The 14,838-nt window shown below is 36.1% G+C and overlaps 1 protein-coding gene across 3 annotated transcripts in view; it reads left to right on the top strand.

Annotated features, from left to right (window-relative positions):
• Positions 1–14,838, top strand: part of RPS6KA3 (ribosomal protein S6 kinase A3) — a 73,976-nt gene that overhangs the window by 30,678 nt on the left and 28,460 nt on the right. For all 3 annotated transcript variants that reach the window (XM_002196515.7, XM_030281949.4, XM_030281958.4), the window contains 5 exons: positions 3,205–3,321; positions 5,448–5,529; positions 9,243–9,323; positions 10,299–10,378; positions 12,827–12,933. In XM_002196515.7, the coding sequence (XP_002196551.3) occupies positions 3,205–3,321; positions 5,448–5,529; positions 9,243–9,323; positions 10,299–10,378; positions 12,827–12,933 (467 nt within the window). The remainder of the gene's footprint in view (positions 1–3,204; positions 3,322–5,447; positions 5,530–9,242; positions 9,324–10,298; positions 10,379–12,826; positions 12,934–14,838) is intronic.

Genomic DNA, 14,838 nt, shown 5'->3' with positions numbered 1-14,838 from the left:
CCTCACAGTAAAGAATTTCTTCCTAATACCTAACCTAAATTTCCCATTTTTCAGTTTGTACCCATTACTCCCTGTCCAACCACTGCAGTTCTTGATGAAGGATCCCCTCTGGCTTCCCTGTAGTCCCCTTCAGATAGTGGAATTCTACTATGGGGTCTCCCATGCAAACTTCTCTCCTGTAGGCTGAACAGCCCCAGCTTTCTCAGCCCGTCTTAGGGAGATGCTCCAGTTGTCTTACCAACCTCATGGCCCTCCTCTGGGCTTGTTCCAACAGTTCTGTGTTCTTACGTCCACCTGATTGCTTTGCGTCCCTGAAGGCAGTAGATAAGACATTTGAGAATATTGTGCTTCACATGTTTTTGACTTTCCCAAGATTGCTAGGGAGAAAATAGATAAAACCATTAAGCAGAAATGGATCAAAGTATCTGAAGTACTGTGTACTTGGCAGTCTGTTTTGCTGAGCTATTCTATTCCTCCCTTGGGATTCTCTAAGATTCAATGGGTGGTTTAAGTAGTATGTAATACAACTGATCACATAATATTTTAAAATACAATGCAAAAAATGTCCACCATCATTTTATTCCTTTGACAAGTAAAAGGAAACAATATATATTTTAGACTCTGTAAAGATTCAGCTGGTAATCAATGCTGGTAGCATCTTCTCCTGAAAAGACAGAGAAATTCAGGTTATTAGATGGAGTACTCAGCATGCCTGTGTGCACACACATACAAAATTTTGGCTGTCTTAAAATGGAAACAGCCATATAAACTTAGAGGACATCTTGGATCTTCTAAAATTAGTCTTAAAACTATAATTCTTCACATTGAAGTATCTTTTTTCACTCTCTGATTTTAAAAGTTGCCAGCATGTTCTGTGCATTATTCCAAATCACATGCTGTAGATTTTTAATATATACAGAGTCTCACACACACACTCAGGATTTCTTATGTGCAGCTCATTTTCAACTTTGGAATCTTTTGAAAAAAGAATCTTTTCAAGAAGAATTGTCAGTCTGGGAGAACCATGTGTTGGAATATGCTGACCTGGGTGGACAGTTGCTTTGCATTTTTATACAGTACTGAAATGATCAGATGCAAAAGGGTACTTTCAACACTAATTCATGCACATAAATTTTGCAGAATGCTTGAAAAGCTTACAATTTAGTGCTTCAGAAACACTGTTTTAGAACTTGGCCTCTACTAACCTACCACTATAACTAATTAGTGCACATATTGGTGCATATAGATGAAGGGAAAGACTGGAGCAAGGAAGACATACTCTTACAGGAAAATCATAGACTATCCTGAGGTGGAAGGGGATCATCAAGATCATTGAAATCCAGCTCCTGGTCTTACACAGCACCCACTAGGAGTCACACCGTGTGCCCCAGAGCATTGTCCAAATGCTTCTTGAACTCTGTCAGGCTTGGTGCTGTGACCACTTCCCTGGGGAGCCTGTTCCAGTGTCCAGCCACCCTCTGGATGAAGAACCTTTTCCTAATATTTAACCTAAACCTTCTCTGGCACAGCTTCAGGCCGTTCCCTCAGGTCCTGCCACTGGGTAGGTTAGAGAATACTTAAGCAAGCCGGGTGTATCTGTAGGTCTGTGGGCCCTACTGCAGCGCATGAGTGCTGAGGGATCTGGCAGCTGTCACTGTGAGGCCACTCTTGATTGTTTTCTAATTACCACGATGACCGGGAGAGGTGACAGAGGGCTGAAGGAAAGCAATTGTAAGCTCCTGTCTTCAAAAAGGGCAAGAAGGAGGATCCAGGGAACTATAGGTTGGTTAGCCAGGCCTTAATCCCCAGGGAAATAATGGAGAAACTAAGCATTCCTGTATACATGGAGGACAAAAGGGTAGCTGGGATTATTTAGCATGGATTGACAATGGAGAAATGATATTTTACCAGCATGAAGGGAGGGTGCAAAGAGCTTTTTTTTTTCAGTGCTGCCCAGTGGCAGGACCAGGGGCAATGGGCAAAAAGGGAAATACAGGAGTTTCTGTCTGAACATCAGGAAACACTTTTTTACTGTCAGTCTGGCTGATCCCTGGCACAGGCTGTACAGGGAGGTTGTCACCATCCATGTAGATATTCAGGTCCTGGGCAGTTGGCTCTGGGTCGCCCTGCTTGAGCAAAGGGTATTGGGTTAGACAGGATGATCTCCAGAGGTCCCTTTCAATGTCAACCAGTCTGCAATACTATTAAATGGGTCTAAGAGTTCCTCAATAAATAGATAAAAAGTACTCTCAGATTTATTTTGTTCACTATAACCAATAGAAGAAATAGAAAGAGAATGAACAAGAAGTTAAAACTGTAGATAGTATATTGCTTTCTGTATGTTAACTAGCAGTCAGTCATGTGTTAACTTAAAATAGCTTGGATTGCATGTAATGCCTAGCTAGATCTTCAGATGACATTAACAAGAATGCAGGTTTTTTACTTGCTTGATGATAACTTCTGAAATTCCTTCCTTGTGTGGCAAGGAGCGTCACTTTTCAGCAGATTCTCAAATTCAGTGCAGAAAACACTGGATTAAGTGCAGAGCACAAGAAGATAGGAGTCACTGCTGCTTAGAGCTTTCTGGTGACCAGCTTCTTACAAAAGGGGAAAGAAGACTGGGCAGTTTTCATAGGATAGACTCTCCTTGAGAAGAAAGGCAGTATACTTTCTTCAGTGGAATTTTATCAGTGGCAGGTGAAGCCTGTTGTTGAAGTGGAGAGTCTTGCTTTGTGTGGAAATGTCTTGAGTCTCATGCTGTCTTAAAAGGTGAGCATTGGCATTGCTGCAGCATGGTGGTCCTCATTCAAGTGTTAAAAAGGAGGGCTTTCCAAAGACATCTGGGCCATTTGATACATTCTAGGTATGCTTTAAGATTACTAAATTCTTAAGAAGATTGATTTCCATTAATTGGTTGTGAATCTGTAACAGAAATATGAGCCCAATTATATGGGCCTAAGAGACAAAGCCTGGGGTTTGCTGACTTCTGTCAATTCTTTTATTGTCTGGATCCCGGTGCATTGTTATTGAACTAGTGCTGTCTGTATTAATTATGCAAATAACATTGCTAAGTGTTTTTTTGCCTATATTTGGCATAGTCTAATTCATTGGGTTCAGTGACACTGGTATTTTTCAACAGATTGTGGATTTGTAAATATTTGTAAACCATTAATCTAAATGTACTCCTCTGTTTTCCTCTGCCAGGAAGAAGGAAGTATCAAAGAAATTGCAATAACTCACCATGTAAAGGAAGGACATGAGAAAGCAGACCCTTCACAGTTTGAACTTCTGAAAGTATTAGGACAAGGATCCTTTGGAAAGGTTGGTAACTGAACTCCTGTGGAGCCAGTTATTCAGGAATATAGCATTGAATATTGGTTGTGAAATACTTAGAACAGTCACAGTTTTGCATTAAGGCAATGCTGCCAAAGCGAAAACTGCTTTCTAAAGTAGTGCTAAGTAGCCACTGTAATTGTGGTGGATCTTTTTAAAGTAGTAATTTCTTTTCATGTTAGCATGATATGTGGATTTCAAATTCAATAGAAAAAATGTCTTGATATGAAATAATGGGGTATTTACTGTTAAAATGGAATGTCATTCTTTTCTAACTACTCTTCTCTATTTGAGAGGATGAGGTTGAAATGTTTTTTTTATAAGTATTCCTGGTTGCTTGCTAATTGTAAGATATCATCAGTACAGAAGCTGGTTTTTTTTAGCATGTTGCAATTGTAATGAATCAATTTTAGGCAGTAATAGCTACTGAAGTAAATGTGATACACCCCAGTCATGTTCATTATCTGCTGTAATTTGGTTAAGGTAGAATGTACTTTGATATTTATCTGAACATCTGTTAAAGATTCAATGTTTCTAGCATTGCATGAGTACTGAGATCTCATTAGGCATAATTTTTTTGTACTTTTAGTTGTCCAAATCCAACTTGAAAGCGAAACATTAAGTTCACATAGCAAGACAGATCATCAAGACTGAATTGAATATGTAAGGCAGGACAGGAGAGCCTTTACATCCATTTTCAACCTTAATTGCAATTCTGAATGTGATATTAAGCTCTAGCATGTAAAAAAAAACACCTTAGATATGGTGGGAAACTAGAAAAATAGGTCCAATTCTCTTTTGGTGGCAGTAAGTTACTGTTAGTCGCATTATTGTTCCAGTTAAGTTTGGAAATCTAGGTGCTTAGAAATGATAACATTTTGTACTCCTACTAGTAAGAATTCACTGAGAAACCTGATTCCAAAGGTTTGCTTTAATCCAAAATCATAATCAAGTTTTTATTTGGAAATCTTCAGATCACGACAAGTAAATCATTCAAGGGCAAGGAAAAGTAAGCTAATAAATTATCATTTCAGCAATTGCTTTTATTTATAATACTAAATTCAGTACTTTAATGGGAGGGAGAAGGGGGAATGTGATTTTTTAAAAAGCAAAAATAATAAACTGTCTAGCTGACTCAAATTTCTGCAAAAATGCCAGTCTTGTCCAGTTGTCTTAGCCTTTATGCAAAAATCATTAATATTTTTTAAAAATCTTTAAATCATTTTGTTCTAATAATTTGTGAATACGTCAGTGTTTCCCTTTTAGTTTAAGAAAAGTAAATCTGCATGCTTTTCAAGGTCTCTTGATGATGATTTGGTAGTCTTTGGGTAATGCAAGGAATGTTTACATAAGTGAGAATTGGGCACAAAACCAGACATCAAACTGATTTCACATAACAGTTTAACTTCCTCATGTCTCTATACATGTCCATAGCCAGAAAACCTGTGACACTTGGTTTTGGTGGTTTTGTTTTGTTTTGCATTTCATTCCTAAATCTAAAATTTTTCTCTACTGGAATTAATTTTGTGTTAAGGGTATTAAAAACAATACCAGTCAAGAAATCCCATGATACTGAAGAAGGAAATTAAACACCCTTTAATTGAGGCTGGTTGTTCTTTATTGGTATATGCAAGACTAGGATATTTTTGAAATTCTTTTATACATTTATTTATATTTTATATTTCTGAATCAAATTTTCTTCACATATTTATGGTCATATCTGAAAATTATTTTATTAGCACATTTGTTGTGCCATCCTAAGAATTTCAATAAGATAAAACTAGAGACTAATTTTAAAAAGCTGATTTTTGTGTGTCAAATTTGGATGAACTGAGAGAATCCAATTTATTTTTTTTTTACTCACTGAAATTACCTAAATTAGACCAAAATTAATTTGGCAGAGTATCTTCTGTATGAACTTGAATGAATCTTTTTACAATATTAATAAAGAATAGAAGGGAAAAAAAATGAAAGTAGGTTTGGCTTTGCAGAATCTAAAACTATCAAATAGACTTGCATTGAAATCTTCGTAACTACTTGAATTTCATAGCAAAATACATTAATTTGACTTGCTTTTATTTTCTTTTAAGAATTCTTTCTAAATTTTAATACAGGTCTTCCTTGTCAAAAAAATCTCAGGATCAGATGCTAGACAGCTTTATGCAATGAAGGTATTGAAAAAGGCCACCTTGAAAGGTAAGCATTGTTTAGAACAAGGGAAGAGAAATAAAAAAGAAAACTCAGACTTTATCCCTAAACTTAAATCTTTACACAGCTGCTGCTGTACAGATTGTGTTTTACAGCTTTCTTCTCTGAAACAGGAAATAGCAGAATACACTGCTTTGTCTTGTAAACCTGGAAGGATTAGGGATTAACAATACCATGTTGGTAGCTGGAGAGGACAGCAGGTTCCTTCCCATGGCACTTTCCTTAGGTGATGGTGGGTTAATGGAGTGGTTGTGTTACATCTGCCACCTGACTTGCTCCTTAGCTGTTATTTGAAACTTAATATCCTCCCATTTTTCCTTTGCTGTGTGTCACCAAGGATACAGTTAATGCCTTTTGCTCAGTTTATAATTAGGTCATGATATTTAAAAGCGCTTTATATCAGCTGTTTTATTCTAGAAGTTCTTCATGTGACTTATGTCTGTTTCATAAAAAAAGACTATAGAGTACACTTGCCCCAAACTCTTGGCACGTGATGTCGATGTAGAATGTATTTAATAAAATCTTAAGTTAATAATCTAAGTTACTTGAGCAAAAACAAATTATGAATTTATCTGTTTCTTGGGTGGTTTTGATCTTGAATGCTATCAGTGGCAAAATAAGTGTAAGCCTGAGCAAACTCAATGCTATCTCAGAGAATTCTGTAAGAAAAATTAAATAAGGTATTTTTTACCATAGATCAGAATGAAAGTCATCTTTCATCACTAATGCCTTAAACAGATTGTATGCTTGTTCTTTTATGTCATTGTTTAATAGTTTTGTCTATGTGAAGTTCTTCTAATTCATGACTGTACTGGAACTGAAATGAGAATTTTGGGATGGCTCCAACAGCTTGTATTGCTTTAGCGATAGTGATGTTATTGATTATTATATTGAATTTCAGTTTTAACGTATCCTTTTATCTTAAAATATTTATAGAATGATGGAGGGATCAAAAACATTGGTATATGAACTTCTGCTAAAATGTTGAAATTTTTTCACTTAAGATCTAGTGCTGAATGTCACAGTTCTTACACTTAAAACTATTACAGAGGAGTGTGTATTTGAACAGTTTCCTATATTTTGATTCCTTTGTGCTTTGTGGCACGTGCCATTCTCATTATTTACTTCCTATTTTTCTGAATTTGATTTCCACTCATTTAAGGTACATTAATATCCTCAACAGGCTTTCATTTCCCAGCCTGTTAATAGCTCAGGACTGGTCAAAGGTCACTCACCAGTTGCTTTTTTAAGATGTTCGAGGGCTTCTCTTCATCACCTTTTGACTGCAGTTTAACCTCGTGTAAAAATTACAGTCCAAGCTGTGGTTCTAGTTTTGCCTACAGATAGGAGAGGCTGATAAATACTGAAATTGAGAGCATGACTTTTAATTGGGAAAGGAGATCCTCTGAGGCACTAAGAATTCAAGGATGTGAAAGGCTTGAGCAGAAAGGTGACAACATCAAGAGGATGCCACAGTTCTCAACACTTTGTATCTGGATTATCAGATGCTTTTCATGCATTGCTTGCTTGTGATTAATGTTTTAGAAAGAGCAGAGTTGCAAGCAAATTAAGGTTACTGTTCAAACGTTAATATTAAATTAACTGGAATTAATGCATAATTGCAATTTTCATACTTGCAACTTTTTTATATGTTATACTGTATTTTTAAATAATACAGCATATTACTTGATTTGTCTGTGTTTCATTAGCGCATCCAAATCTATTTCATAAGGTTATTTTTTGCTCTATAATTAAAGATAAAAAGACCACACTTGAAAGCAGTGTACCTGATCCACAAATCAAAATTAGAGAGAATACTTTCATAGAAATGCAGCTGTATTAGCCAGAACACATATATATAACTACACAGTCCAACTTTCTAATGTTTAGAGCAAATCCAAGAATATATACATGTAATTTTGTTTACTGCAGAGACTAGTTTATTAATACACTCTGATAGAAGGTGTTATCTTTCAGTTCCCCTTTATGATGTGGAGAGACAAACGGAGCCAAAACATTGCTAGAGCGTCTGGAATCAAATATATTGAGAAAAATCAGTGCTTCCAGTAGAACCCACAGGGAAATTACAGTCAAACAGAAATCAGATGTCAGTCAAATAATGGTTTATGGCATTATCTGAGACGATCTCAGTTCTTTACACTTCTTTTGCTTGGAGTTTTAAGTCCATATTTTCCATGTAACTGCTGCATGGCTGCAGTCACTTGAAAGTCTTGAATTTTTTTCTCACATGAAGCTGCCTAAAAAAAAAAATAAAGAATATTCTGAATTTCAATCTTGTAATTCAGATGAACTGCTGAAACAGTTAAACTGCACAACTATCTTGTGACATTTTAATGGCTTTAGATGCAAAGGTCACCATTCAAATGTGATGTTTGCTCTGTATTTGAGCACTTATTTCATAAACTTCCATTTTTAGGAATGTGTTCTGCAAATGGAAATTTCATAGTTGTATTCATTCATGAAAACGTATCTATATAACTTCTTCATAAGTATCTGTGTTATTGTAAGTGCCTGTTTCTGGGAAAACATAGATAAACACCTCAACACCATTTTGCTTCTTGTTCTTTTTCTTTTCTGCCTTGTTATGTTTTAATATCTGAGAACTCTGGATTGTTAATTGTACAAGGGATGCTGTTAGCTTAACCTTTGGACAGGACTTCATTCCTCTGAGGTGCTTCCTTAGAAGATACATTTGTGAAAGGAGCAGTAACAAAATGAAGAATAGAGGGAAAGAGAAAAATGCAACATCTTGAACCACTGAAAGCAAACTTTGATAGTTCTCCCCTGTGTAAAGTACTGAATTTAATCTGTGTCCTGGCTGATTCAGAGCTTCAGATGGGAACCAAGCCCTGACTGGAGCTGGCAGGAGAGTTGTGGAGAACAGCTGAAGCAGGTGCTGTGCTCAGCTGACTGCCCTGCCTGTATTCCTGCATTGCTGGCATGTGATGCTCATTTGGGTTTAATCGCTAGTAGCATAGGAGCACTTGTATGTCCTGTTCAGAGCCACCATGGAGGGACAGCACAGTCAGCTTGAGCATCAACTGCTTCTAATGTCTGCTATATTTCTTCATGCACATTTACTCTCAGTAAATGTCCTTAAAATCAAAAATATAATCTGAAGTATACACTACATTGAATCAATGGCATTTTTATTTTAAGTTTATAATAAAGGAAATGAGAAAAAAATTCCTTTCCAAATTGTAAAGGACTTAATATTTTATTAGTGTGACTTACTTAATGAGTTAAACCAATATAAACATCTTTATGATAGTATGATTATACTTATGCTGCTTGTTTTGCTACAACTTTAATTCTCTATAATTTTCACCACCAGAATGTTTTCTATACATAGCTGTGGCAGTTTTGCTGTGATGTTTGAAAGGTGTACTTAGTATAGGGCAGACTGAAAGGTGGCTGTTTTCTCATTGCTTTTGTTAAATTTATTTGCCTAGTGTTAGGTTTTGTCAATAGCAAAAACCAAAGTAAATCAAAATGCATAAAGATATTTATCAGAAAAAAAGTGAAATTAATTGTCTGTGCTCAGCTGTGTATGGTATAATGACCTGCAGACAGTTGCAATATTACAGAATGGGAAGTGCATCAGGAAGCATATGAGAAATATTGAGTCATAATGTAATTTTTTTTTTTTTTTAATCTTGCTCGCTCATGTTCTATTGTAGTTCGAGATCGTGTTCGGACAAAAATGGAACGTGATATCCTAGTAGAAGTTAACCATCCTTTTATTGTCAAGTTACATTATGGTGAGTTGCAGAAAAATTCATTTTTATAGTATAGCGTGTTCGTCAAGATAACTTTTAATATTTGCTTTGTGGTTCAGAAAATCGTAGAACTTTAGGGTGTTAAGTCCCAGTTGTGCAGTCTTGCTCTGTAACAATTCTCAAGCAAAAGAAGCACATGACTGACTTCATGTAGTGGTAAATCTTTATAGGAGTAAGACTCTGTAGATCTTTGTATTATTAAAAGAAGTTATCTATTAATAACTAGCCATTATTTTCCAGAACCTCTAATCTTTTGTATGACATACATTTTTTTAAATTATTTCTTACAGTTGCTTTGTTTATTCTATAGAAAATGTGTGCAATGGTTGGTGGAAATTAGCCTTTTATTTTTAATAGTCTTTTATTTTTTAATAGCCTTTAATTTTTCATAGCTGTAGCACAATACTTATGTGTAAAAGGGGAGATATCAGTATTTCTAATATGTGGGAAAAAAGGACAGTTTCTGGTTTGGTTGGGGTTTTTTCAGCTTGTATTTTTCTTTTAGGGTTTGTTTTTTCCTATAGTTAAACCTCATATCTCTCATTTTCTAATGGGGCTTAAATTATGTACCTTTCACTATTTTATTTGCCGTTCTTTTGTAGACTAGACTAAATGTCCCTGTTAAGCTGCGTTTGACCTAGAGATTCATTAGTTACTTGTTTGCCCTTTTAAATCTAGCTTCTTATTTTAAAATGTGAAATAAAATTCTGGCTAACCTAAGTAAAGTTTATTTTTAAAGGAACTTTATTGGTGATTTGCTTTATTTTCATATAGCATGGGAATTACTTGGTACATGGTAGGGGATCAGTTACCTAATTCATTTAAATACATTTTCTCACAATGGAGAAAGATAAATTAATTTTAGTAATGAAAATAAGGGTGAATTACTTGATATGTTATTTTCCTGATCATGGATAAAGTTAGGTGATATTTAATTTTTTTAATTGATCTTTTCAGCTTTTCAAACAGAAGGGAAGCTGTATCTTATTTTGGATTTTCTCAGGGGAGGAGACTTGTTTACACGTTTATCCAAAGAGGTACACTTTTTAAATTTGAAATATTGTCTGTTGATAGAATTTGGCTACAAATTGTCTGTATTAGGAGAATTTACATTTTAAATTCAGTTTTCATTGAATAAAATTTTGATCTGTTTTTAACCAGGTACATTTTTTGTTTGGTTGGGTTTCTTTGCACAGTAACTTCATAGAAGGGCTGATGGCAATTTACATTATTTCTGAAAAAAAGTCTTGGACAAGCAGTCTTTCTGTGCTGCTTTTTATACCTGGCAAAATCTTCTCCTGTTGCTACCATGTTTAAATATAAGACTCAGAACCTGGATTTATATAAAGTAAGTTTATGGCTGGTTTTAATATCCAGAATTCAGGGGCAGATAATATATTTTCTTTTTTTACCCATGAACGCAAAATTGCATTATGTATGAATATTTAAAAGTGAGAATTGTATTCCACTTATTTTAGTAATTATCAAAAAGTGAATGTTTTGCCTCTGCCATGATGGAAATATGTCTGTGTAGATATAGGAAATAACCACTTCAAGGATTTTCATCACCTCATTTCAATTTGGTTATAATTCCTAAAAAAGATGTTAACATCTAATATTAACTTTTTAAGTTTTTATTATCCATTACTCCTGTTCAAAAACTCACACCAAATATCTGTTAGGCTAGAGATTGTATCCAATGTGTATCTGGTAGCCTGGATTTGCAGTTGTAGTGCTTTCCATTTTCCTTTGCCTCAGTAGTATCTGGGGCAGCTGGACTGCCACTGCAAAGCTGTATTTTTATTAAGAGAGTAGAATTTACTTTGTATATAGATGTACCCTTATGTCTGTGCTGACCACATATATTCTTACATATGTTTTGATGATGCCATCTGTTTCAAGTTGCCCTTTGTCATTTGTTTTGCCACAGGTAACTAATAGGTTATTATTAGCTCTAAAATTGAGATACTCTTAAAGTTCATAGTTCATTCTTGATTCCCAAAAAAGAATGTATATTGGCTTCCTGCTGATGACTTTTTCATCCTGAGCCACTCACATTTGATAATATTTAACATGGTTAGATGAGAAATATTCATTATAGGTACCTGAATCTAAGCAGAGTTCATAACTGGTGAGTGAAATGGGCATGTTGGATGCTATTAATATCACCCTCATACCTCACCATCTCATTTTGAAATAGATCAGATTAACTGAACTGAAAGTTGTTGCTTTTTTCCTGTTGACTACAAAGGGGAAGGTGATTAATTCAAAGCTAGATGTCTACATTGCAGATGTTTAAGGTTAGGAAAGATGAGTCCCATGCAATGATTTTAAATAACATAATGTGGGTGTATTATCCTCCTCATGGGTTCTTTTATTATTTGAGCTTTTAAATGTTTCTTATAGAGATTTCCTTTCTTGAATATGTCTGCACTAAATATTGGCTCTTTTGTTGAAGTAACATCAGCAACAACCTATTGAGCTTTAGTATTGCTTTTTGTCATGAAACTACTGAGGGGAAAACATTCTCCATTCTTAACTCTTGTTTAAAATTATCTTCAGCTTTGCTAAAATAAAATTTTATGCTTTTGCATAAGAAAGAATTGCCATGCTTTTTTCTGGGTCTGTATGCTTTATCTTAAGGTATTAGTCTTAGAATCTAAAAACAAACCACGTAAAATAACTGAGTAGTAACTGAAGTAGAATCAAATCATGCAGGATATGTTTTTATTTTTATCTTTTTCTGAAGTCTTAGAAGAGTTGAATTATAATGTATTCTGACAGGGATCACAACAGTTGATATACTGGGACAATATGTTCATTTCAATGAATATAAACAGAGAGTAGTTCATCTTCCTAATCCAAAAAGTGGGATTGCTACCTGGAATCCTCCTGTGCTCTTATGCAGGCTGTTCACTTTATTCCTTGTTAACTCCTATGAGTTTACTCATTGATCTACCTTTCTGCAGTTACATCTCAGGCTGCACCTTAGGGCTTTTACCATTGCTATAACTTCTTTCTCAAAGTACCTAGGGGCAGTCCTTCCAAAATCAAGATGCATAATTTTCTTCTCTCTTACTTCATGAATGAAATTCAGGCATTTGAACTTCTTTGGTCCATTTGTTGTCTGTAAATGAAATGGTCCCATCCAACAAATAGGTACTCACATTCTTTAAGTGCTTCCAAAGTATTTCAGTTTCACTACAATGTGTCTGTTTTCTTAAACAATCAGAAATCAGATAATCTCCCAATTTGCAGAAAGAAGACTATATTGCCTTTAAAAGTTATTTTTCAAGTATGAAATAGTGTGGGTTATAAAATGCTAGTTTTTGTGTAATAAGAAATTTTGAATTTCTAGTGTTTTGTGTAGCAATGAATTCAAGTATTGTAAGAAACCCTTCTGAAACAGCACTATTGGTATTTTGTTTGTGCTGGTGTAACCTTTACAGATTTCACATGTGAAATACATTCTGTTAATTTTTCAGGTGATGTTCACAGAAGATGACGTTAAATTTTATCTGGCAGAATTAGCACTTGCTTTAGACCATCTACATAGTCTTGGAATAATATACCGGGATCTAAAACCAGAAAAGTAAGGCTCCTCTGTGAGAAATGCAGATATTAATTTCATTTCTGTAGCACTTCTTCCTATGCACTTTTTCCCAACTGTTAAACTTTGGTAATTTACTATATAAATTGAACAGAGGGAGATGGGGAGGTTTATGAACTAATTTCATTTAAAAGGTTGTTTTTCACCTGTCTCAAAGAGGAAAAAGGGTATTAGTTTAGGACTTACAGGGGCTTGTTGAGGGAGCTTTAAACTTTGTTTGAAGGGGAATGGGGACAAAGCCAGAGGTAAGCCTGTGGATGGCACGCCACTCTTTGAGGGACAGTGTTCTACCAAGGTCCTTTGGTTTGCCATGGAGGTCTAATTAAGGGATGGAGGTCCTTTCAGCAGCAAGGATGAAAGGAATATCAGTATGTTAGAAATACCAGAAGCAGAAGACAACAAAAAAAAAAAAAAATTTGTACAAATCAGCAGCAAAAGGAGGACCAAGGAGAATCTCCATCCTTTGTTGGATGTGAGGGGAAACATAGTGACAAAGGATGAAGAAAAGGCTGAGGTACTTCATGCTTTTCTTGCCTCAGTCTGTAATAACAAGACCAGTTGTTGTCAAGATGCCCAGCCCCCTGAGCTGGAAGATAGATTGGGAGCAGAAGGAAACCCCCATAATCTAGGAGAAATGGCCACCAGAATGCCATGCAACTTAGAGCATGGGACTAACCTAAAAGCCCATGGGACTGGATAGGACTCACCCAAGAGTTCTGAGGGAGCTGGTCAAAGAACTCATCAAGCCACTTTCAGTCATTCATCAGAAGTCAGGGTCAACCATGGAGGTCCCAGGACAATGGAAGCTGGCAAATGTGACACCCAACTATAAGAAGGATTGGAAGGAGAAACCAGGAAACTGCAGGCATGTCAGCCTGACCTCATTGGCAGGGAATGTCATGGAGTCATCATCATGTAACGTGTGCAGGAGAACCAGGGGTTCAGGCCAGGCCAGCCTGAGTTTATGCAAGGCAGGTCCTGCTTCACCAACGTGATCATCTTCAGTGATGAGGTGACCTGCTTAGTGGATGAGGGAAAGGCTCTGGATATTGTCTACCTAGACTTTAGTAAAGTCTTTTGTGACATCCAGCCCTTAAGGAGAAAGGACCACCCAAGATTTGTAAGTGCTGGTTAGGAACAACATACATCAGAGGATCTGAAAAAAATCACAAGGTTTTATTAGTAAATTATATACCTGGCATGGAAATTGGTATTTTAGTCCCTGACCTACTATAAAAGCACATGCAGTGGGATTTAGATAAAGGGGTAAGATGAAGAGAGAAGAGAAAAGGTGAATTAAAGAGGGAGAAAGAGAAAGAAAGAGTTTGCCAGTCTTGGCTACAGTGCCAGTCCAATTGATGGGATATCCAGGGTCCCGGGGGTCGTCGGTTGGGCTTGGTGGGGGTATGTTTTTATAGATAGGTTTCCTTGCCACGAAGCTAAGTTTCTTGTTTTTCATACAAATTAGTTGTTAGGCACAGTCTGTTCTTTCAGGCCTTTCTGGAAATAGGTTGGGGGTTTTTGGGAATATTGGGTGGTCCTTTCTTCCTCTACAGTCCGTGCTTGCTTCTCAACCTCATTCCTGCACTTGTGCTGTACTGGGTTGTGCTTATCTTCAGGAATAAGAACAAGGATGTTTGTCCCGGAAAAGTGCTGCCCTATCACTGCATGGCCTCTTCTCTGGGCACATCTTGTTCTTTCTCAGTGTATGATTACCCACAATCCTTGCTTATTACTAGCAATCCTTATCTGTTGTTACCAACAATCTGTGGTTGGCCCCAGAGCCAAATGACTTTCAGCATATGAGACATTATTCTGTGCCTTTGACACCATTTCCCACAGCATTCTTCTTGCTTCCCATGGTGTGGATGAATGCACTCTTCACTG

The sequence above is a fragment of the Taeniopygia guttata genome, chromosome 1 (assembly GCF_048771995.1).
Source record: "Taeniopygia guttata chromosome 1, bTaeGut7.mat, whole genome shotgun sequence".
Classification (NCBI taxonomy): domain Eukaryota; kingdom Metazoa; phylum Chordata; class Aves; order Passeriformes; family Estrildidae; genus Taeniopygia; species Taeniopygia guttata.
Note: the sequence above shows the minus strand (reverse complement) of the source record. Positions and strands in the feature narration are given on the sequence as shown.